This window comes from Sander lucioperca, chromosome 12, assembly GCF_008315115.2.
Source record: "Sander lucioperca isolate FBNREF2018 chromosome 12, SLUC_FBN_1.2, whole genome shotgun sequence".
Taxonomy (NCBI): Eukaryota; Metazoa; Chordata; class Actinopteri; order Perciformes; family Percidae; genus Sander; species Sander lucioperca.
Window position 1 is genome coordinate 23,417,902 of NC_050184.1, and position 25,729 is coordinate 23,443,630.

General features: G+C 39.7%; 1 protein-coding gene and 1 long non-coding RNA gene across 2 annotated transcripts; one reads left to right on the forward strand and one right to left on the reverse strand.

Moving 5' to 3' along the window:
- Positions 1 to 1,608: 1,608 nt before the first annotated feature.
- LOC118492935 (L-selectin-like) lies at positions 1,609 to 4,237 on the forward strand. The gene is made up of 3 exons (XM_036008376.1): positions 1,609 to 2,026; positions 2,696 to 2,796; positions 3,678 to 4,237. The coding sequence occupies exons 1-3, from the start codon at positions 1,609 to 1,611 to the stop codon at positions 3,810 to 3,812; spliced, it is 654 nt and encodes a 217-aa protein (XP_035864269.1). The 3' UTR covers positions 3,813 to 4,237.
- Positions 4,238 to 6,114: 1,877 nt separating this feature from the next.
- On the reverse strand, positions 6,115 to 21,626 carry LOC118496392. Its single transcript, XR_004898966.1, has 3 exons — positions 21,543 to 21,626; positions 6,325 to 6,384; positions 6,115 to 6,264 (listed from the first exon to the last, which is right to left on the reverse strand). It is a non-coding gene; the product is annotated as an uncharacterized LOC118496392 (long non-coding RNA).
- Positions 21,627 to 25,729: the final 4,103 nt, after the last annotated feature.

A 25,729-nucleotide genomic window follows, 5' to 3' on the forward strand; every position in this document is an offset into this window, starting at 1 on the left:
ATAGAAATAGGAGGTTTAGAGGAACATCAATACTTCAGTTTGGTTTCCTTTAATTGAAGTTTGTCACCATCCAACATTTTATATCATTTAAATAATCTGAAAGCAGGCGCTGTTGGTGTAACTGAAATATAATATTGTGTATTAATATAGTATAAATATTAAATCTGCTCTATATGTGTGTGTCCCTACAGGGCTGAGTGCTGTCTCATCAGCTGCTGGACGTCAGTACTATTTTGTTTATGACAGGAAGAACTTTACTGAAGCCCAAAGATACTGCAGAGAGAAAGACGGAGACCTGGCCACTGTAGACAACATGGAGGTTATGAAGATCCTGAACAACACGGCAAATTTAGACAACATGTTCTACTCCAACAACAGCTACGTGAGGTCACTTTTCTCTCTTTCATCTCAAAGTCTTTCTGACAGGAGGTTTGAAACCCTCCATAGGAACTAATAACTAAATGTAGAGCAGGAAAAAGTAGAATATTTATCTTTGAAATGTAGTAGAAGTCTAAAGTGTTTGAGTTTAACCTTCAGCAGACAGTGTTTCCCTGCTGAGCTGCAGCAGAGGGATGGAAACAGAAGAAGATTATGTGTTAGAAAGACTAACAAGACATTGAAACATAGAAACAACTAATGCAGTAAAACAAAACTAAAACATCACAAAACAGTATTAACAACAACAGAGATCTATGTTCTGGAGAAGCTAATTGAAAATCAGTTTGAGTGATCAGAAACTATCTCTGGTAATGAGTTATTAAAGGAGGGTAACAGAATGAAGGAGTCCTAGAGGATCAGACTGATAGTATCAAGACTGGAGATGGAAAGATTAGGTAAACATCTGGTCTTCAACAAACAGCTAGAGCAGAGTCTAATTCTTTATATCACAATCAGAGAGCCTGGATAGGACTGTACGATGACCATGTCCCCACCTGGAGGTGGTCACTGTCAGACACAAGTTTCTACAAACCCGGGGAGACGGAGTTCAGACGATGGGGGCCTGGACAACCAGACGCAGTTTACAGTAAAAAACTCTGCATAGCGATGCATTCTTCTGATGGACTCTGGCACGACCTCAGGTGTGACGACAGGTGGTATCCAGTCTGTGCAGATGTCAGAGGTGAGAATATTAACTAGTGAAGTTTCCCTTCTCTGCTTCTCTTTGCCTCTTTGTTTTCATTATTCAGGCCTCTGTAGTATCAGTCAGTCACTCTGACAAAAAGCAGCTTTCACACAGGTTAGTGCCATTCAAAGAGCTTTACAGCTGACTGAGCAGCAGATAATAAGACGGCAGGAATGAGAGCAGTACAACAGCTCAGTGGTTCATCAGCATCACCACCAGAGGAAGACATATCATATTATATTATGTTATAGAGATTGGACTCGTGCATGTTCACGTGCACACATCTTACAATATAAACAGAACATGTGTGTTTAATTAACCTGAGAAAATATTCATATGCAGAAAAACAACAATATAATCTTGTTTTTTAGATTTAAGGACATTTCTTATTAATGTGGAGAGACTGTTGGTAAATAAAGTTATTCATTATTTTATAATTATATTACTTTATATCTCAGTGGATTTATTTTAGATATTATAAAGACATGAATCACAGATGTGGATGGATGGAGGTTGTATGTTATGCTGCCTCTACACTTCTCTGTGCTCCATTTTCAGGATCAGATGTGACTTTTGTCATCGTCACCAAATCCCTGACATGGACTGCAGCCCAGAGCTACTGCAGAGATCACTACACAGACCTGGCCAGTGTGAGAAACATGACAGAGAACCAGAAGGTACAGCAGGTGATAACTGCTGGAGGAAAGTATGCCTGGATTGGCCTTTTCAGAGACTCCTGGAAGTGGTCAGATGGAAGTACCTCCTCATTCAGCTTCTGGAAGAACGGGCAACCTGATACCAAGAACGGGAACGAGGCTTGTGTGGCTGCAGACTTCAGCCAATCAGGAACCTGGGAGGGCTGGCCCTGTGACATGGAGAGAGCGTTCATTTGCTACGGTCCAGGTGAGTGCTAACCCAGGATTCAGACAGCTTTTACATTTAGATTCAGGACAATAGGGATGTAACGATATACTCAACTCACGATTAGATTCAGGATTTTAAGTTGATGATACCGTTTTCTCAAGATGTTTTTAACAGAATGAGTGAAAATCTTCCTTTATTTCTATAAACTGTGCAGAACAACAGATGTGTTCTCTTATCAAAAGTTAATCTGAAACTGTATTTTATCTTAAAGAACAAACTTAGATGTTTAAAACAAATCCCTCATCTAAATAACTAAATTAATAGAAACAAATCTCTTCAAATAAATAAACTAAGAAGACGTAGTGACGTCTGAAGTCAAACAAGGTCAATCTAAAGTAGATTACGCTCTAGGACGTTTAAAAACTGCATCAACATTCATTTCTTATCTCAACCGGTTGTTATCTTCACACATTTCTATCCATATTTAACCATCGTTACCTCCCTAGTGCTAAATGTAAATGTGAACATCATGATGTGGATCATTTCCATGGAATAGTTAGTAAAGTTAGCATGCAGTGGTGATCAGCTGCAGATGATAAGTTAGTGTTGAATCTATTGTTTAAACTGATGATGAGGAATGAACAAGATGCTGATTATTATCCAGACAGAAATGTTTGAACTCATAAAGTTTGTTTGATTTTTACAAAGTGGTGTCAAAGAAAGTGATGAAAGTGAAGTTTGAGAACAAGAACAACAACAACAATCTGGATCTGAATGACCCTGCTGTGATGGAGGCCATGTTGAAGCAGGTAAATCATGTTTTATACTGTTTTAACTTCATGAATAAACAAATAAGACTAGAACTGCATCAGTTATGACGGGGTCCAAGCCTCATCGGCACAAGGAGCGTGTAACGCTAAGTGTAACGGTGGGGAGGCAAACGTCAGGAAATATCGAGAGGTTTGAGCAGCAAGGTCTGTGGTACATCGCCGTTGCAAATATCCCATTAACGTTGATTGAGTAAAAGGGCCAAAACTGGTCTACATTGAATATAGCGCCCCCTAATGGCCGATCTTCACCAAATTTGGTACAGAGCCTCAGAGCGGCATGCCAAACAAGCATCACAAGTTTCACGGTGATAGCAATTACTACGGCAGAGAAATTACAATCGCAAATGTCCAATTTACAAACATTGAGTTATTGGCCAAAACCATAAACATTGATTATAGCGCCCCCTAATGGCCAACCTTCAATTCGCCAATTTTGGTACAGAGCATCGTAGTTGGATGTTGAACAACAATACCAAGTTCTGCGCTAATACCTATTAATTTGGCTGAGATATGCTAAAGTACATGTTTGGTAGCTAGCTATGACATTTTGTTTGGTGGTAAACTTTCTGCTATAGCGCCACCTAGTGGTGGAAGTGGATGAATTGTTTTGTCCGAGGTCCTGGCAGAGATCTGGACCAGTCCTGAAAATGTCACCCCCCCACCATGTACGGTTTAGGCTGTAGCATGACTTTTATCAACGGAAAAATAATCTCTAGGAAAACAATAAGGTTCACAGCTCCGCTGGATCCCCCTCGGGCTTGGAACCCCCTCGGGCTTGGACCCCCCTCAGGCTTGGACCCCCCTCAGGCTTGGACCCCCCTCAGGCTTGGACCACTAATAAGATAAGTTTTGTGTCTCAGCTCAAACAGAAGCTGAGGGACCAGGGGCTGGACGACAACATCAAACTGAGCTGGAGGAAGCAGGCCGATGGAAAAGTCTTCCACAAGGAAGACAAGAAGACAAACAAGAGGAGGAGGAAGAGGGATGAGCTGTAATGTTGAGTTGCTGCGTCTGTTTTCATCAGAGAAAAGTCTGTTTCTTTCCTCAAAGATGTGACGGAGCAGAATAGAGCTGCAACAATCAGCTGATTCATCCATTATTCTCTTTAGTGACAATAACTTATATGTAATGAATAGTTTAGTTTTCATTTATTATTGTTGTAGTGATTCTTACATTCTTTATTTTAGGCTACATAACATTTTAGTCAACTAAAATCAGCATCCCAGCCTCCGTACGTCTCCAGTCTTATTCTGTAAATGTTGCCGAACATCAACAGAGATCTTGAGTTTCCGTAGACTAGCTATGGATTACAAATACTAAACAGAAAAAGATCATTCTCCAGGTTCACAAAGTAAACGTACGTTAAGAAATGTATCCAACGGTCCAAAGACCAACATCAGCATATTATTTTGGCTGCTGTCTGTAGATTCCTTCATCACAACTCGTATTCTTTCAGATGTTTGATACCAGATGTTGTAACAGCGGTGATGTTGTGTATAGTTTAGGGTCCTCGCCACCACCAGACTAATCAGCATTGCAGATTGAACATGTAGCTGGACTTGAATGGCCTTCTTTTGACTGAAAGTTCTGCCAAACTTCACTTTTTCTGCTCACGAGTTCCATTTCCACTTCCTCACAGCCTACTGCATTGAACGATCCTCCTACATAAACACCTTCCTGTAATCAACGGCGCCGTCATTACGGCGACCAGCGTAGCGCGCGGAGCGCAACTGTAGGGTTCAGTTCACTGGGAAAACTTCTGAGGTTCAGCAGAAACCCAACCCCGTCAAAAAGCCCAATATTCAGCTGAATCCGAAGCCGAATCCTGTATTTGGTGAATCCCTGCTCTTGAGCAAAGCACCGTACCCCCCCCCCAACCTCTCAGGGCGCTGGTCCAGCACTGGCAGCCCCCCCCACTCTGACATCTCTCCATTAGTGCATGAAGAGGTCCTGAGCATGTGTGTATTTCAGGTCTGTGTGGAGTCATTTCCACACTAGGGATCAATAAAAAGTCTAAAATTAAAAATATAAATGAAGGCTTATTTAGACGTATGAGTGATGATGATAGAATAATTTAGACTTCAATAGACTGGTACCTTCATTATAAAGATCAACAGACTGATCTCATGAATTGGTGTATGTATGACAGCCAAGTGGTATGATATTATTGGTTACCAAGACTCATACTCTGTTTTTAACGTGTTCATCAACGCCGTTTGGCCTCCATTGACTTACATTACCTTGCAATAGTGTGTGAATTGACGCGTGTGACGTTTCCTAAACCCAACCGTAGCCTCGCCATAACACGTAGTCTCGCCATAACACGCCACGTGGCTTTAGAAAGTGGCGTGTTATATGTCTACGCTGTGACGTTGCAGACTGCTGTCAGCTGTTAACAGCGTAGACATACACTTGGCTTTAGGAAAGTGGCGTGTATTTTTATGAGAAGTCATGACATCATGTTTATTAATTATTTATTATAAAGCTCTAATATGTTTTGTGGCTCCAGACAGATTTCTATATTTTGGGGGAGGGGGGGGGGGGGGGCAAAGATGTCTCTGTTGATAGTAACGGTTGATGACCTCTGGATTATTCCAACTGTTTTAATCAATTAATACTTTTAGTTATAACAGAAATACTAAATATATTCCAGCTTTCAGCTTCTCAAACATGAAGATTTGATGCTTTTCTTTGTTATATTTGATCATAAACTTAATATATTTGGGCTTCAGACTGTTGTTAGAATAAAACAAGACTTTAGTATTTATCTGATTTATTGTCTGTGGGGAAATATAACCGACATGTTTTACTGATTTCTGATATTTGATGTTGATGTTTTTCAGGTTGTGGTGGAGATGTTTTGACATTAACATTATTTAATTTGTTTAAAATATAAATTATCTTTAGTGTTGAATGTTTAAAATCTATTTTCATCAGACTAACTATCTTTCTTCATGTGAGAGTAATATTATAAAGTAATTATATGTATGATTGTTGTTCTGTCACCTTATTAGAGATGCAAACTTTAAACATTTACCTAAAGTTAGTCATGAGACTTGTTATGTGTCTGTAACATCTTCTAAACTAAAATACTAAATATTTACAGCTTCCAGCTTCTTCAATATCAAGATTTGAGGATTTTTATTTGTCACATTTGGTCATAAACTTCATATATTTTAGTAAGAAATAAAAGAGTTTTTTAAGAGTGAATTTGAATACAACTTGTTTTGTTCTTATAAATTTAATAAAGTTGTGAAAATGATGAACTAACAAAAAGACTTTCAATCTTTTCTTTAACTATTTAAAACATGAGTTGGTGGTTAGCAGCATGACTCAGCATTTTCTGTTTCTATTAGTTGAGTTCTTGCATTGAACAAGAAGAGACAGAAACATTCTTTAATTCAGAGAAACATAAAGGGTCAAACACATGATGACTTAGTCTCTTACCTGTATTCTGTTATCAGGTGTGTCTCTAGGATGTGTGATGGTGGTATTCCTGTCTCTTACCTGTATTCTGTTATCAGGTGTGTCTCTAGGATGTGTGATGGTGGTATTCCTGTCTCTTACCTGTATTCTGTTATCAGGTGTGTCTCTAGGATGTTAGCACAGATCTTGCCAGCAGAGGGCTCTCTCCCTCTCTGCATTATACCGGGGCAGTGATTCCCAACCAGGGGAAGATAGGGACAGATTGTAGAGCAGCTCAACTCATTAACAGTTGTTCTCAGTCGCTTTGGTACATTTCTCGAGTCACTTGTGCTCAAGATAAAAGCAAGTTATCATTGTTTTGGTCAAATTTCAATAGCTGTTGTACATGTACATGTAAATCCCGTCTTTCACTACTTTCCAAGTGGTTTGTTATTATTGTTTGACCACCACGGAGGAGCAGCAGAGAGCGTGCCTGTGTGGACCAGGAACATGGCGTGCACCAAGGGCGAGGCTAGCCCCTTTTTAGGGGTGCTTCAGCACCCCTAAAAAGCACCCCTAAAAAGGAGCTCAGCACCCCTAAAACTACAACCAAATTACAATGTGTCACGATGACAGCCAGCCTTGATGAAACTAAATATTGGCGTGTTTACATTTCCTGTCAGTAGCTGGGGTGCAACCATAGACTGTAAATATTATGGCTGCAACTTATGGTTATTTTTAATCAATTCAATGTTTAGTCTATGGAATGTAACAATAGTTATAACCTATAAAGACAAGCACGTTTTGCAAGATTTCATGCGCTTTCAGTAGAGCAAAAATGATGAGTAGTGGCTCTCAACCTGCTAGCATTTACAGCACTTTCACCCAATTCTAATGGGAAGCATATTTCATGATCACAGCACGATTACAGTAGCTAGTAGTATGAAATGCCGAAAATCCACGTAGGGAGGTTGGTTGGGGGGGGTGGATGGGTCAAACAACACAGGACTTTCACCCCGGAGACCGGAGTTCGAGTCCCGGTGTAAACCCCAACTGTCCCGTTGTTGTGGCGCGTCGGCGTCCCAGAGACCTCCGTATAAACCTCCGTATAGATGCTTCCCATTATGTGCTGACCACACGAATAAATGACGTTCTCAGCAACACGAAATAAACAAGATAATCGTGTCCGTGTACACGAATCAATAGATTAAAAATAACGTGACCATTTCACGAACTGCTGTGAGACCGTGTTGCCCTTAGACATGCACACTGTAAATATACTCCTGAGCACAATCATGAGGTGTGTGTCTGTGTGTGTGTGTGTGTGTGTGTGTGTGTGTGTGTGTGTGTGTGTGTGTGTGTGTGTGTGTGTGTGTGTGTGTGTGTGTGTGTGTGTCGCTGCTAGTACCTTTACTGCAATGTTTTCATATAGAAATGTGTGGAATTTTACAATATAAATCTTTAAAGGACAATTCCGGTGCAAAATGAACCTAGGGGTTAATAACAGCTGTGTCCCCACTCTGTCTCTCTGGGACATGTTTTCATGATAACTGATTGTGTTTGTAGCTTGGATGAAGCTAGCGCGGACCGCTGGTTAGCTTACAACGCTAGTATTCAGGGACCAGGGAAAGTAAAAACAAATCGCTATTTATACCACTAAAAAGGCTCAAAATATCACCAAACTTCAACGGTAGCATAATGAGGGTCTCTACATGTTAACAGAAGCATTGAGAACGTTGTAAGTGTACAGACAGTTTATTGAACGAAGAGCTACGGAGCTACGGAGACAGAGAGAGAGAGGGAGAGAGAGAGAGGGAGAAAGAGAGAGAGAGAGAGAGAGAGAGAGAGAGAGAGAGAGACAGAGAGAGAGAGACACAGAGAGAGAGAGATAAAGAGAGACAGAGAGATAGAGACAGAGAGAGAGAGGGAGAGAGAGAGAGAGAGAGAGAGAGAGAGAGAGAGAGACAGACTCTCTCTCTCTCTGTCTCTCTCTCTGTCTCTCTCTCTCTCTCTCTCTTTATCTCTCTCTCTCTCTCTCTGTCTCTCTGTGTCTCTCTCTCTCTGTCTCTCTCTCTCTCTCTCTCTCTCTCTCTCTCTCTCTCTCTCTGTCTCTCTTTATCTCTCTCTCTCTGTGTCTCTCTCTCTCTCTCTCTCTCTCTCCCTCTCTCTCTCTCTCTCTCTCTCTGTCTCTCTTTATCTCTCTCTCTCTGTCTCTCTCTCTCTCTCTCTCTCTCTCTCTCTCTCTCTCTCTCTCTCTCTCTCTCTCTCTCTCTCTCTCTCTCTCTCTCTCTCTCNCCCCCTATGGAAAGTAACTTTTTACTTTACTCGTTACTGTTAAGAAGCGGCGTCTCTCACACATTTGTACCAAACCCTCTTTGACCATAAGCGATCTTCTGGTATAACAGTGAATGACGCGGTATGCCTCCACTGACCGCGAATTGGATTCTCTCATAACAGAGAGACGGTGAGTCATTAATTGGACACACGTCCGCGCTGGGCCGTTGAATGTGACTCCTCAGGCAAGGTAAATCAAGTTCACCTTACCACCTGGTGTTATGTGTATAATTATACTATGGTAACACGCACATGTAATGAATTGGTCTTTCAGTGCCCGGTCGAGCAAGCGTGAGACGTAATGGCTCCCCCGTGCTGTAGTGGTAGATAGAACCAGCAGGGTCCTTTGATTCTGAAAACCTCCACTGTACCTATAGCGATGCAGAAACACAAGTCCGACAGCGGTCCGCGGGTGCTGATAGTATAACAAGTAGTTTACTCACTCATCGCGCACTACATCTGTCGCTAGGTTGTCAGCTTTGTGAGCCGTAGACTGTGGCACATCTGAGAAAGGCCGACACGTACGCTGTCGCCGGTGCCCGGTGCAAAGAAGAAACCGTGCGCTACCAATATGAAAAACGGAGGAGATGCGGTTCGTTGAGCGGAAATGTTAGGTTGAGGGGCTTTAACATACTTGTTTATCAAAAAGTCACCAAGGGAATATGCGCTGATTGTACAGCAACAGCTGAGCGGGGTCTCGCATCAAGCCTACCGCGTGAAATTTAGTATTTAGCGGAGCTTGAGATAGGCGCACAAAAATGGCTCGCTAGCGCCCCCTACAAAACTTAAAAAATTGAGCCCCTGCAGTACGTTTAACGTAGACTCATGAAACTTGGTGAACATATGTAGCATATCAAGACGTACAAAAGAGCTCATTGGAGCCATACCCTAAATCCAACAAGAAGTCTGCCATTTTAAATTGAATGTTCGAAATTAGTGCGATTTTGGCCATTTCCACGTCGTACTGTAACGAACTCCTCCTAGAGATTTCATCCAATCAACTTCAAATTCTGTCTGTGCCATCTTAGACATTAAAGATGAAAAGTTATTAAAAGAAAAACTTTTCGTTAACATCTACATGCCGATATTGACTCAAAGTCATAGCGCCCCCTAGTGGCAACAGGAAGTGGGCCTAAAAGTCAAGGTGCTAGACTTTAACAAACTCCTCCTAGAGATTTCGTACGATGGACTTCAATCTTGGTCTGTATCTTCTCAACACCTTAAAGATGAAAAGTTATTAAAAGAATAACATTTCGTCAAACAGTGTTGGCGTGGCACCGCGGGCATTTTCAGTGTTTAGCGATGAACGAGAAATCGTTTCAGAAAAAACTTTTAAAAACTTAGGTGTGGTCTCCATGTGATAATGAGCCGGCCCCTATACTCTAGCCACGCCCATGTACTCAGGCCACACCCCCTTTCATAACTTGTGAACCGTTGAAGGTAAACTCTTGTGAGAGGTATCTTTGAACTCAGCAAAGAGTTCCTAATCAATTCGTGACGGTTTGCCCCGCCCCATATGATTAAGTCACGCCCCCTTTAATGACTAATGATCCGTTTCTTGTACACTCTTGTATGAGGTATCATTGAACTGAGCAGAGAGTTCCATTTTCATTGGTCATGCCAGGAGGTGTGAGGGCCCGTCCAACGCTGCTTGCAGCTCTAATTTAGTTTGTGTTCCAGTAACTACTCACACTACTGGGTTTACCAGTTAGTCACATCTATTCAGTCCCGGCGTTATGGGCGGGCTTTAGGGGGCTGGGTCCGCCCCCAGAGTCAGCTGTGCCCTCCCTGGACGGACAAGCCTTTTTTTTAACTGATGACTGACGAGCCTGTCACCAATCCCACAACAATGTTGTCCATGATTTAGGCTTCTTCTTACACGTTTAAGCCAGTAATCCAGTTTAGCCTTCTCAGCATTCACACACATTTTACTGCAGGAAATGCATGTTCTAGTTTCTATGTTGTTATGGTGATCTCTGCAGTGTCTCATGTCATTTGGGTGTTGATGAAGACAAAAGTCACATCTGATGCTTCATTTTTACTGCTCTTAGTATACTAGTACTTAGTATGATTGAACACATTACAACCCCCCCCCCCCACACACACACACACACACAGACCCTAACACACACACACACACACACAAACTCTAACACACACACAAACACACACAAACACACACATACACACACACACAAACTCTGACACACACACACACACACACACACACACACACACACACACTCTAACACACACACACACACACACACACTAACACACACACACACAAACACACTAACACACACACACACACACTCTAACACACACACACACACACACTAACACACACACACACACACACTAACACACACACACACACACACACATACACACACACTAACACACACACACACACACACACACACAAACACACAAACACACACACACACACAAACACACACACACACAGACACACACACACACACACACACACACACACCAACACACACACACATTTTTAGTAACATAGTTGTGCTGCAGCTCCAGAATCCAGCAGCATCACCCTGAGAGGAAACAAGGAAACAGCAGGTTAACAGGAACATGGCTCCATATGGTGAACATAGTAACATCTACTAATGAGAAGCCTGGGCCCTAGATAGAAAGACTGATGAGATGGAATGATGATTTTATTCTACAACGATGGTGGGATAACTATGTGTCATAACTAGGGCTGTCAAACGATTAATTTTTTTAATCACGATTAATCGCCAAATTTCTATAGTTATTCACGATTAATGTTTTTTAATAATTAATTAATGTTTTATGACATGAATAAAATTCTATTATTTTGCATTTCAGAACAGTTTTTAACAATGGAAAGCCATTCTTACCAGTGGATCTTAATTGGGAATCAAATGAATGCAAAGAAAGTTACTTTATGAACTTGACTTTAAGATTTGTAATTGTTTATTATTTATTTTTTCTATTTTCTGTAAACAAAAGAAAAGTGTGAATCTGTCATTATTGCACAATTCCTACAAGTACCTAACCTAACTGAGATGTAACACTAACACTTTGCTTATACAGTACAAACTAAATGGACCAAAAACGGATGTCACAGCAGGACATTGGTAACCTTTATGTTTTTCTAATAAGGAATGTTAACAGTTCTCCTGGACAGAAAAGGGGGGGGACAATGTCCCAAATGACAAAAACAGTCAAAAAAAAACAATACAAACATCACAGTCCTAAAACAGTATGCTGATATACAGAGTCAATATGGTGTGCAGTTACCTCTAAATAATGTTGATTACTCACTGACGTCCCTTGATCACCGGTTGAGTGTGGCTGCTTCCTCCGTGTCATCCAGGCTGTGTATGGTGAAACTACTGTCCCCCTCCACAACTTTTTAAAAGTAAACTTTCCATTCAGAATCTTATTGGCATCTCGCGCTCGCCATCCACTCAAAACGTAACGTTAGCCTCCTACTCTTTGGCCGGCTCCAAGCCCAAACACGTGCAGGCGTGCCTGTTGTTGTGTTTCCGGTCTAGCTAGATCCGGTGTGGTGTTGTAGTTTTTCTAACGTTACTAGTTGTTGCAACAGCATGTGAAAAAAAACTACAAAGTTTGCTAGGCCAAAAAGAACATTAATCTCACGATAAAAAAATTGTCGCCGTTAAAATGGGTTTGCGTTAACGCCGTTAATAATGCGTTTAACTGACCGCACTAGTTATAATGGGTTTCAATGGAGCATATTTGTCTTCTAAGTGTCAGTATTTTGATTAAACTGTTTATTTTTGACTTTTTATAGAAACTGAGCTTGAACTTCAAAACATCAACTAAAAACTCACATCCTTACCAGAAATCATGTTGTCAGCATTAACACAGACACATTATTAAATAAATAACAATGAAAAAGACAAAAATGTCTCTAGTGAGGAACAAGGGTTAAAACAACAGAAGTTGACCCAAAGTGATGTCCAGTTGAGTCAGATGGTTTAAGATCTGCCTCAATACAGATGAACAACATTACAGAGATAATAATATAACATGTAATACAGAACAGCTGACATGATAAACCAAAGTCAGGTATAGAAATAGGAGGTTTAGAGGAACATCATTACTTTAGTTGGATCAACATTTGATATAATTTAGATAATCTGAAAGCAGGCGCTGTTGGTGCAACTGAAATATAATATTGTGTATTAATATAGTATAAATATTAAATCTGCTCTATATGTGTGTGTGTCCCTACAGGGCTGAGTGCTGTCTCATCAGCTGCTGGACGTCAGTACTATTTTGTTTATGACAGGAAGAACTTTACTGAAGCCCAAAGATACTGCAGAGAGAAAGACGGAGACCTGGCCACTGTAGACAACATGGAGGTTATGAAGATCCTGAACAACACGGCAAATTTAGACAACATGTTCTACTCCAAGAACAGCTACGTGAGTTCACTTTTCTCTCTTTCATCTCAAAGTCTTTCTGACAGGAGGTTTGAAACCCTCCATAGGAACTAATAACTAAATGTAGAGCAGGAAAAAGTAGAATATTTATCTTTGAAATGTAGTAGAAGTCTAAAGTGTTTGAGTTTAACCTTCAGCAGACAGTGTTTCCCTGCTGAGCTGCAGCAGAGGGATGGAAACAGAAGAAGATTATGTGTTAGAAAGACTAGAAGACATTGAAACATAGAAACAACTAATGCAGTAAAACAAAACTAAAACATCACAAAACAGTATTTACAACAACAGAGATCTATGTTCTGGAGAAGCTAATTGAAAATCAGTTTGAGTGATCAGAAACTATCTCTGGTAATGAGTTATTAAAGGAGGGTAACAGAATGAAGGAGTCTTAGAGGATCAGACTGATAGTATCAAGACTGGAGATGGAAAGATTAGGTAAACATCTGGTCTTCAACAAACAGCTAGAGCAGAGTCTAATTCTTTATATCACAATCAGAGAGCCTGGATAGGACTGTCCCGTGACAGCTGGAGGTGGTCACTGTCAGACACAAGTTTCTACAAACCCGGGGAGACGGAGTTCAGACGATGGAAGACTGGACAACCAGACGCTGGATACAGTAGAAAAGCCTGCACAGCGATGCGTCCTGGTTATAATGATGGACTCTGGTACGACTTCATTTGTGACAACAGGTGTTATCCAGTCTGTGCAGATGTCAGAGGTGAGAATATTAACTAGTGAAGTTTCCCTTCTCTGCTTCTCTTTGCCTCTTTGTTTTCATTATTCAGGCCTCTGTAGTATCAGTCAGTCACTCTGACAAAAAGCAGCTTTCACACAGGTTAGTACCATTCAAAGAGCTTTACAGCTGACTGAGCAGCAGATAATAAGACGGCAGGAATGAGAGCAGTACAACAGCTCAGTGGTTCATCAGCAGTGTGTCCTGATAGATAGATAGATAGATAGATAGATAGATAGATAGATAGATAGATACTTTAATTTAAATTCCCTTTTATGAGCTTACAGACATCACACACAACATACACATACATCATAATAGGATTCATTTTAATTTATTTTTATTTCGAACAAAATTAAAAATACATATACACATACAGCATGTACCCATATATACATATACATACATATGCATATACAAATACACATATATAAATATATCTATAAAATAAAAGTATGTAGCAACACACCAAAGGAAAAGGAACAATCTCCATCCAGTGTTTACAAGTAATATTAAAAATACTATTACCATTTTTGATTTAAAGAATTTGTCCGAAAAGGAGCAGGATGAAGCCGAAGCTTGTAAAGTTTCCTACCCCTGATTCACTTTAAGTCATTTCTTTATATATCATATATTTTTACAACATGATAATGAATATACACAACAATACATCTCTAATTCTTCACATACCAAACCCTTTTGTTTATTAATTAACATTTTGAGTACATCAACAACCCATTTCCGAAAATCCATCATCCTAACAATCCATACACTAACCCCCTTTCACCATCATCTGTCTTCCTCTTCATATCCTTTTAATAAAGTGTTTTTATATAACTTTTTAAACTTTGTTATGTTTGTACAATGTTTAAGCACCTGGTCTAGCCCATTCCACAAACTCACCCCACCAATCGTGATGCACATACTTTTTAAAGTTGTTCTTATTTTGAGTTTAAATAACATAAATGATAAAATAAATAACTCAAAAACTAATTCACATGAATAATAAATGATGACACCACCAGAGGAAGACATATTATATTATATTATATTATAGAGATTGGACTCGTGCATGTTCACGTGCACACGTCTTACAATATAAACAGATCATGTGTTTAATTAACCTGAAAGATATTCATATGCAGAAAAACAAACAATATAATCTTGTTTTCTAGATTTAAGGACATTTCTTATTAATGTGGAGAGAATGTTAAGACATAAAGTTATTCATTAGTTTATTGATGTGGTTCTTTATATCTCAGTGGATTTATTGTAGATATTATAAAGACATGAATCACAGATGTGGATGGATGGAGGTTGTATGTTATGCTGCCTCTACTCTTCTCTGTGCTCCATTTTCAGGGTCAGATGTGACTTTTGTCTCCATCAACACTGAAATGACATGGACTGCAGCCCAGAACTACTGCAGAGCTCACCACACAGACCTGGCCAGTGTGAGAAACAGCACAGAGAACAGGAAGGTACTGGCGATGTTACCTGTAGGATACTGGACCTGGATCGGCCTTTTCAGAGACTCCTGGAAGTGGTCAGATGGAAGTAACTCCTCATTCAGCTTCTGGAAGAACGGGCAACCTGATAACAACAACGAGACTTGTGTGGCTGCAGACTTCAGCCAATCAGGAGCCTGGGAGGGCTGGCCCTGTGACATGGAGAGAGCGTTCATTTGCTACGGTCCAGGTGAGGTCCAGCTTTTACATTTAGATTCAGGACAATAGAGATGTAACGATATACTCAACTCACGATTAGATTCAGGACTTTAAGTTGATGATACGGTTTTCTGAAGATGTGAACCACAGATGTGTCTGTAACAGATACTCTCCTGCTATGACTATGGGCCCAGAAGAATTTTAGGTTTGACTACTGGAGCACAGAGATACTCCAACAATGGTGCTTTGAAGTTGAACAATGCCAGCTTTTTTATATAACGAAATGGTAAATGGATCCACATACAACAGACAATTTGACAAGGACAACAGCTTGAATACCAAGATTTACAATTTTGGCAAATAAAGATCCTACAATCCTTTTTTTCTAATTCTTTAGGTGCACCTTTCTAACCTGGGTCACACTACACTTCAGGTTCACAGTTCAATGTTCAAGTTACTATGGAAGAAAATAAAATAAAAAATACTAACATTCATTGAAATCACAATCACATCCCCCTGTATAACCAAGTACAGTACAGTCTCAAGATATCTGAGCTGGTAAGACCAGTGTATGTTTCAGTCCAGGTGTACAGAAATGAATGTGTGCTATAGCTGTCCTACTGCAGCAGCAGATGCAGTGTAGATGAACAGACTCAAAACTCTTCCAGACTCCTGGGGGGGGGGGCTCGCCATCTATCCTGGGTGACACAACTTCACCAGAAAAGAACCAAAACACACAAAAAATCAATCAATAGACAGTCAGAGAAATATCATAAGTATCAATTATGTCAAACTTTCAATTTGTTATTTACCATAATTGGTAAATAATAACAGCATTACAATGAACAATGTAGAACTAGCTGCTTTACAATGTACACAAATTCATTCAATTTGAAAGAAATACACAATATACAAAAGTGCCGCGTTAATAACAAATTTAAATCTCATTGAATCAATATTCTCACTGATTCTATGTAGCAGCCTGGACACACCCAAAATGGCGGTAACCAGCACAACCACGAGATCTCCACAACTAGCGAAATAAAAATAAACTTACTAAACATATGCACTCTTTCACGGATGGAAATATAGCGAACAACACTTGATAATGTATCTTAATTCACAATGTAGGTGTTTTACCTTACTTGTCAAACTAGTTGAAGAAAGATAACACGGAGGAAATGCAAAGACCCGACTAACCGTCAACTATCTCGCCAGATCTAACACCAAAATATTTAACTTCTCAAGCTCTTGACAGTAAAACGGCAGGATTTCTCCGTAAACTTCTGTTATCTCTCGTCACACTAGTCTCTCTCCCGCAGTTTTTTTAGCTCAGACCGGTAGGCCGTGCCATTATTCCTACTTGCGCCTGATTGGCTTAAACGGACATGTCAGTCACTCAGTTTGCTCACTGTGATTGGACAACGCCTCAAACCCACATACCTACATGCATTCTCTAGCAACTTGTCTACATGCATCTAGTGATTTAATTCACCCATTCATTACCACAATATATATATATATATATATATATATATATATATATATATATATATATATATTAGGGCTGTCAATCGATTAAAAAAATTAATCTAATTAATTACAGACTCTGTGATTAATTAATCGAAATGAATCGCATACATAATTAACGGTGCCTGAACCGATACTTCTTAAGAAAGTAAAAAAAGAAAAGAAAACAAAGGGTACTAAACAACAGTCGGTGACATTAAAGAACGGCTTGTTTATTGCTAAGGTCATATGGTCAAAATTAAATGATTTAATAATAAGGTATAACAATAACAATAACTTATTTCACTAGTAAATTGCTGTTGAACGACAAAAACAACCACCAAGGACATTTACAATAACTTCAGATGCACCACGAAGCTGTAATTTACCAGTTTCATTGAACGCACCGTCTGTGTTGTTTTTCCGACGGCAGCTCGGCAGCTGCAGATTGTTACATCCTGGTGTTGAGTCCCAGTCCTCTACAGTAAAACATAGTCACACTTTACACCGTTCAGAGTTAGCTGTCAGCATTGGAACGGTGTTTAATCCAGCTACTAGCTAGCGGTAGGCTAACGTTAACTGCTGTCGAGGATAGTGTTAACTAGCTAGCGGTAGGCTAACATTAGCTGCTGTCGAGGATAGTGTTAACTAGCTAGCGGTAGGCTAACATTAGCTGCTGTCGAGTATAGTGTTAACTAGCTAGCGGTAGGCTAACGTTAGCTGCTGTTGAGTATAGTGTTAACTAGCTAGCGGTAGGCTAACGTTAGCTGCTGTTGAGTATAGTGTTAACTAGCGTCCCGTGCAGCAGTGTTTGTGTTTCCTGTATCGTCTTCAGAGCACCAGAGAGAAGAGCAGACATATCAGTGGCTCCAGATTTCGGTAGCCAGGGTTGGCAGGAAGAAGATTTTTACAGTAAATGTTCCAGTTAATGATCCAGGCAGCACATTCTCGTCTCCCTCCTTCATTTTACAGTCCAATGGAGGCTAGAACGGCTCCGGGTCAAACCTCAATATGGAATGGATTAATCTGCGTTATGTTTTTTTAATGCGTTATTTTTTGTCAGATTAATTAATCGAAATTAACGCGTTATTTTGACAGCCCTAATATATATATATATATATGTATATGTGTGTGTGTATATATATATATATATATATATATATATATATATATATATATATATATATATATATATATAGAAACAAATCTCTTCAAATAAATAAACTAAGAAGACGTAGTGACGTCTGAAGTCAAACAAGGTCAATCTAAAGTAGATTACGCTCTAGGACGTTTAAAAACTGCATCAACATTCATTTCTTATCTCAACCGGTTGTTATCTTTACACATTTCTATCCATATTTAACCATCGTTACCTCCCTAGTGCTAACCCGGGACTCTAAACACCAAACATCAAGTTGTGGAGAGTAAATGTGAACATCATGATGTGGATCATTTCCATGGAATAGTTAGTAAAGTTAGCATGCAGTGGTGATCAGCTGCAGATGATAAGTTAGTGTTGAATCTATTGTTTAAACTGATGATGAGGAATGAACAGGATGCTGATTATTATCCAGACAGAAATGTTTGAACTCATAAAGTTTGTTTGATTTTTACAAAGTGGTGTCAAAGAAAGTGGTGAAAGTGAAGTTTGAGAACAAGAACAACAACAACAATCTGGATCTGAATGACCCTGCTGTGATGGAGGCCATGTTGAAGCAGGTAAATCATGTTTTATACTGTTTTAACTTCATGAATAAACAAATAAGACTAGAACTGCATCAGTTATGACAGGGTCCAAGCCTCATCGGCACAAGGAGCGTCCTGAGGACCTCATCAGAAAAATAATCTCTAGAAAAACAATAGGGTTCACAGCTCCGCTGGACCCCCCTCGGGCTTGGACCCCCCTCAGGCTTGGACCCCCCTCAGGCTTGGACCCCCCTCAGGCTTGGACCCCCTCAGGCTTGGACCCCCCTCAGGCTTGGACCCCCGTCAGGCTTGGACCACTAATAAGATAAGTTTTGTGTCTCAGCTGAAACAGAAGCTGAGGGACCAGGGGCTGGACGACAACATCAAACTGAGCTGGAGGAAGCAGGCCGATGGAAAAGTCTTCCACAAGGAAGACAAGAAGACAAACAAGAGGAGGAGGAAGAGGGATGAGCTGTAATGTTGAGTTGCTGCGTCTGTTTTCATCAGAGAAAAGTCTGTTTCTTTCCTCAAAGATGTGACGGAGCAGAATAGAGCTGCAACAATCAGCTGATTCATCCATTATTCTCTTTAGTGACAATAACTTATATGTAATGAATAGTTTAGTTTTCATTTATTATTGTTGTAGTGATTCTTACATTCTTTATTTTAGGCTACATAACATTTTAGTCAACTAAAATCAGCATCCCAGCCTCCGTACGTCTCCAGTCTTATTCTGTAAATGTTGCCGAACATCAACAGAGATCTTGAGTTTCCGTAGACTAGCTATGGATTACAAATACTAAACAGAAAAAGATCATTCTCCAGGTTCACAAAGTAAATGTACGTTAAGAAATGTATCCAACGGTCCAAAGACCAACATCAGCATATTATTCTGGCTGCTGTCTGTAGATTCCTTCATCACAACTCGTATTCTTTCAGAGGTTTCATACCAGATGTTGTAACAGCGGTGATGTTGTGTATAGTTTAGGGTCCTCGCCACCACCAGACTAATCAGCATTGCAGATTGAACATGTAGCTGGACTTGAATGGCCTTCTTTTGACTGAAAGTTCTGACAAACTACAGTTTTTCTGGTCATGAGTTCCATTTCTACTTCCTCACAGCCTACTGCATTGAACGCTCCTCCTACATAAACACCTTCCTGTAATCAACGGCGCCGTCATTACGTCCAGTGTAGCGCGCCGAGTGCAAGCGTAGGGTTCAGTTCACTGGGAAAACTTCTGAGGTTCAGCAGAAACCCAACCCCGTCAAAAAGCCCAATATTCAGCTGAATCTGAAGCCGAATCCTGTATTTGGTGCATCCCTGCTCTTGAGCAAGGCACCGTCCCCCCCCCCCAACCTCTCAGGGCGCTGGTCCAGCACTGGCAGCCCCCCCACTCTGACATCTCTCCATTAGTGCATGAATAGGTCCTGAGCATGTGTGTATTTCAGGTCTGTGTGGAGTCATTTCCATCCTGATGATCAATAAAAAGTCTAAAATTAAAAATATAAATGAAGGCTTATTTAGACGTATGAGTGATGATGATAGAATAATTTAGACTTCAATAGACTGGTACCTTCATTATAAAGATCAACAGACTGATCTCATGAAGTGGCGTCTGTATGACAGCCAAGTGGTATGATATTATTGGTTACCAAGACTCATACTCTGTTTTTAACGTGTTCATCAACGCCGTTTGGCCTCCATTGACTTACATTACCTTGCGATAGTGTGTGAATTGACGCGTGTGACGTTTCCTAAACCCAACCGTAGCCTCGCCATAACACGTAGTCTCGCCATAACACGCCACGTGGCTTTAGAAAGTGGCGTGTTATATGTCTACGCTGTGACGTTGCAGACTGCTGTCAGCTGTTAACAGCGTAGACATACACTTGGCTTTAGGAAAGTGGCGTGTATTTTTATGAGAAGTCATGACATCATGTTTATTCATTATTTATTATAAAGCTCTAATATATTTTGTGGCTCCAGACAGATTTCTATATTTTGGGGGAGGGGGGGGGGGGGGGGCAAAGATGTCTCTGTTGATAGTAACGGTTGATGACCTCTGGATTATTCCAACTGTTTTAATCAATTAATACTTTTAGTTATAACAGAAATACTAAATATATTCCAGCTTTCAGCTTCTCAAACATGAAGATTTGATGCTTTTCTTTGTTATATTTGATCATAAACTTAATATATTTGGGCTTCAGACTGTTGTTAGAATAAAACAAGACTTTAGTATTTATCTGATTTATTGTCTGTGTGGAAATATAACCGACATGTTTTACTGATTTCTGATATTTGATGTTGATGTTTTTCAGGTTGTGGTGGAGATGTTTTAACATTAACATTATTTCATTTGTTTAAAATATAAATTATCTTTAGTGTTGAATATTTAAAATCTATTTTCATCAGACTAACTATCTTTCTTCATGTGAGAGTAATATTATAAAGTAATTATATGTATGATTGTTGTTCTGTCACCTTATTAGAGATGCAAACTTTAAACATTTACCTAAAGTTAGTCATGAGACTTGTTATGTGTCTGTAACATCTTCTAAACTAAAATACTAAATATTTACAGCTTCCAGCTTCTTCAATATCAAGATTTGAGGATTTTTATTTGTCACATTTGGTCATAAACTTCATATATTTTAGTAAGAAATAAAAGAGTTTTTTAAGAGTGAATTTGAATACAAATTGTTTTGTTCTTATAAATTTAATAAAGTTGTGAAAATGATGAACTAACAAAAAGAGTTTTGATCTTTTCTTTAACTATTTAAAACATGAGTTGGTGGTTAGCAGCATGACTCAGCATTTTCTGTTTCTATTAGTTGAGTTCTTGCATTGAACAAGAAGAGACAGAAACATTCTTTAATTCAGAGAAACATAAAGGGTCAAACACATGATGACTTAGTCTCTTACCTGTATTCTGTTATCAGGTGTGTCTCTAGGATGTGTGATGGTGGTATTCCTGTCTCTTACCTGTATTCTGTTATCAGGTGTGTCTCTAGGATGTGTGATGGTGGTATTCCTGTCTCTTACCTGTATTCTGTTATCAGGTGTGTCTCTAGGATGTTAGCACAGATCTTGCCAGCAGAGGGCTCTCTCCCTCTCTGCATTATACCGGGGCAGTGATTCCCAACCAGGGGAAGATAGGGACAGATTGTAGAGCAGCTCAACTCATTAACAGTTGTTCTCAGTCGCTTTGGTACATTTCTCGAGTCACTTGTGCTCAAGATAAAAGCAAGTTATCATTGTTTTGGTCATATTTCAATAGCTTTTGTACATGTACATGTAAATCCCGTCTTTCACTACTTTCAAAGTGGTTTGTTATTATTGTTTGACCACCACGGAGGAGCAGCAGAGAGCGTGCCTGTGTGGACCAGGAACATGGCGTGCACTCTAAAATAGTTGACAGAAGGATAGAAAGTTCCAGTGAGCAGGTATCTCGGTCTGCAGCACAACGCCAGCAGCAGCAGCAGAAGACTTTAATGTTGTGGATGAAAAGAAAGAAAAGAAAGGAGACCTGAGTTGGTTGATTCAGTAAATGAGCTCATAATCATATTTTCTGTCTACACCTGTTGATGTCAGGCTAACGCTGACTGAGCTGACAGTAACATCCACTGTTGCTAGGTAACTTCAGAGCGTCAACTGAATATTTAATGGAGAACATTGTGTGTGTTATGAAAACGAGTTGACTTTAAACCGCAGCGTTTTCTGTCAGCAATGTCTGATAAACAGACTCTCTGGCTGCTAGTTTAATGTTCCACTCAATATGATCATAACTCAGCTGTTTTCATATCAGAGGACAGATGATGTGGAGCTGCTTCCAAACAGAAGAGGAGACAGAGAAACGTTACAGGTAGGTTATTATGGGCTGGATGAAGGGCCAGCTGATTGGTTCATGAGAAAAGGGAAGACGTCTACATGAGAAGTAGTGAATACAGTTTAAATATCGTGGTAAAGTTGGTGCCCTACACATGACACAAACTTCTTTTCTCCAAACACCCACCTTTTGATTTTAGAGATTTTTTATCATGTTAATAAATATATAATATAGCTTGATTCAAAATATAAAAAATACAATTCCTTTACGCAGCCACATGGATCTTAGACCTTTAAATAAAAAACAAACTATGATTAACAGAAAGATATCCTTCATATGGCACAAGGCCTCTTTTGACACAGAAACCACTCATTGTTTCATACATTTAGTTGACTGAATAAATCAAAATGATTTATTTTTGAGTCTGTTACACAAAGAGGCAGCTTGTTGTCAGAATATGTTCATTTTAATACCATTAAATCTCAAGTAACAGTGGGAAGTAGGTAAGTAGCAGTGGTTAACCAAACTGCTGAATAGGTCTTGTGTCAGAGGCAAATTGTCCTTGTGCTTTCTTGCTATTTTATTAAAAAACTTAGATATAGTAATTGATTCCTCTTAAATACTTTAGTTCACAGCAATACAGCTGTTTTGAAATAACTAAAATGATTTTTAATGATCCCCCTCATTCATCTTAATTAGGTGGTATACTTGTCTTTATTAAACCAGAACATTATTCAGTGCATAAACAGTTTTGATACACATTCTAAAGACATACTTATGGCTTAGGTCTTAAAAATACTAGTATACACCAACTGGAGGACAGGTTCAGGAATTTCTTTGTCTTTTATTAAATACGCCTGTGAAACCTTGAACAAGACATGAAGTTGCAAATTAAATAATTTAACTACTTTTAAATTAAAAGAAAATAAATTACAATAGATAATTATAAATACCAATTTACAAAGTGTGTGTTGTTGAGAGAAGCAGCTGTGTGTTATGTGTGGGTCAGTTAGCTGAGTTCACCAGATGGTTCTGACATGGGCAGGTCAACAGGTCAAGCTGCACAATAGATTGTTCTAATGAGTCCAACAGCCAACGTCCAGTATGAAACCAACTTCACCACGGTATGGAAATATGATCACATTAAATGTTCTTCTTGAATCTCTTTTATATCCAAACTAAATAAACTGGTGTTGGAACTGATATTTCAGAAATGTGATCCAATCAGAACCTTGAGAATCTGAATACATTTAGGAATCATTGGTGATACCCAGCCCTAGTATTTTCATACTGCATTTGACAATCATTTTTATTTTAATTCATCTCTACTTCCAGAGGTAGAGACCTGCTTCCTCACGCTGCACCGCCTGCTTCATCTCTCTCTGCTAGTACCTTTACTGCAGTAAGGTCTGAATGTAGGACTTTAACTTGTAGTGGAGTATTATCACAGTGTGTGTTAGTACCTTTACTGCAGTAAGGTCTGAATGCAGGACTTTAACTTGTAGTGGAGTATTATCACAGTGTGTGTTAGTACCTTTACTGCAGTAAAGTCTGAATGTAGGACTTTAACTTGTAGTGGAGTATTATCACAGTGTGTGTTAGTACTTTTACTGCAGTAAAGTCTGAATACAGGACTTGAACTTGTAGTGGAGTATTATCACAGTGTGTGTTAGTACTTTTACTGCAGTAAGGTCTGAATACAGGACTTTAACTTGTAGTGGAGTATTATCACAGTGTGTGTTAGTACTTTTACTGCAGTAAGGTCTGAATACAGGACTTTAACTTGTAGTGGAGTATTATCACAGTGTGTGTTAGTACTTTTACTGCAGTAAAGTCTGAATACAGGACTTGAACTTGTAGTGGAGTATTATCACAGTGTGTGTTAGTACTTTTACTGCAGTAAAGTCTGAATGCAGGACTTTAACTTGTAGTGGAGTATTATCACAGTGTGTGTTAGTACCTTTACTGCAGTAAAGTCTGAATGTAGGACTTTAACTTGTAGTGGAGTATTATCACAGTGTGTGTTAGTACTTTTACTGCAGTAAAGTCTGAATGCAGGACTTTAACTTGTAGTGGAGTATTATCACAGTGTGTGTTAGTACTTTTACTGCAGTAAGGTCTGAATACAGGACTTTAACTTGTAGTGGAGTATTATCACAGTGTGTGTTAGTACTTTTACTGCAGTAAGGTCTGAATACAGGACTTTAACTTGTAGTGGAGTATTATCACAGTGTGTGTTAGTACTTTTACTGCAGTAAAGTCTGAATACAGGACTTGAACTTGTAGTGGAGTATTATCACAGTGTGTGTTAGTACTTTTACTGCAGTAAGGTCTGAATACAGGACTTTAACTTGTAGTGGAGTATTATCACAATGTGTGTTAGTACTTTTACTGCAGTAAGGTCTGAATACAGGACTTTAACTTGTAGTGGAGTATTATCACAGTGTGTGTTAGTACTTTTACTGCAGTAAAGTCTGAATGCAGGACTTTAACTCGTAGTGGAGTATTATCACAGTGTGTGTTAGTACTTTTACTGCAGTAAAGGATGTGTATTTCTCTCAGGTGTGTTTCTGTGGTACCTGACAGCAGCCATCTCCTCCTCAGTGAACAGACGCGCCGCCGCATCGCTCAGCAGCCAAACAAAAAGCGCCACGCACACGGGAGCGCGCACGGAGAGACACGAGGAGACCCGGGAGCGAGCCACGGGCCAACACGGTTACAGAAAACACAGAAAACACAAAGAGGTGAAGGAGACACACAGGAACAGGTGAGTTTCTGCTGTTGTTGTTTCAGCTGTCAGGAAGTCAACGAGGTGCGCATGCGTTGTCCGGTGTGCTGATGAGTTACCAAATGTCCCGCCCTACTCTGCCTTTCTCTGCCTCTGATTGGCTAAAAACTGACGTTCAAGGTCATCGTAAAATCTAGAGAAATGTTGGAGGTGGTCAGCAGGGTACAGTTGAGACACAGGGGATCAAAGAGTCCCTGGCAGGGTAACATCTGTAGAGGGGGGGGTCTTTGTTACCATGGCCTTGGCAGGAAATCTCTCTCTGCTAGTACCTTTACTGCAGTAAGGTCTGAATGCAGGACTTTAACTTGTAGTGGAGTATTATCACAGTGTGTGTTAGTACTTTTACTGCAGTAAAGTCTGAATACAGGAATTTAACTTGTAGTGGAGTATTATCACAGTGTGTGTTAGTACTTTTACTGCAGTAAAGTCTGAATACAGGACTTTAACTTGTAGTGGAGTATTATCACAGTGTGTGTTAGTACTTTTACTGCAGTA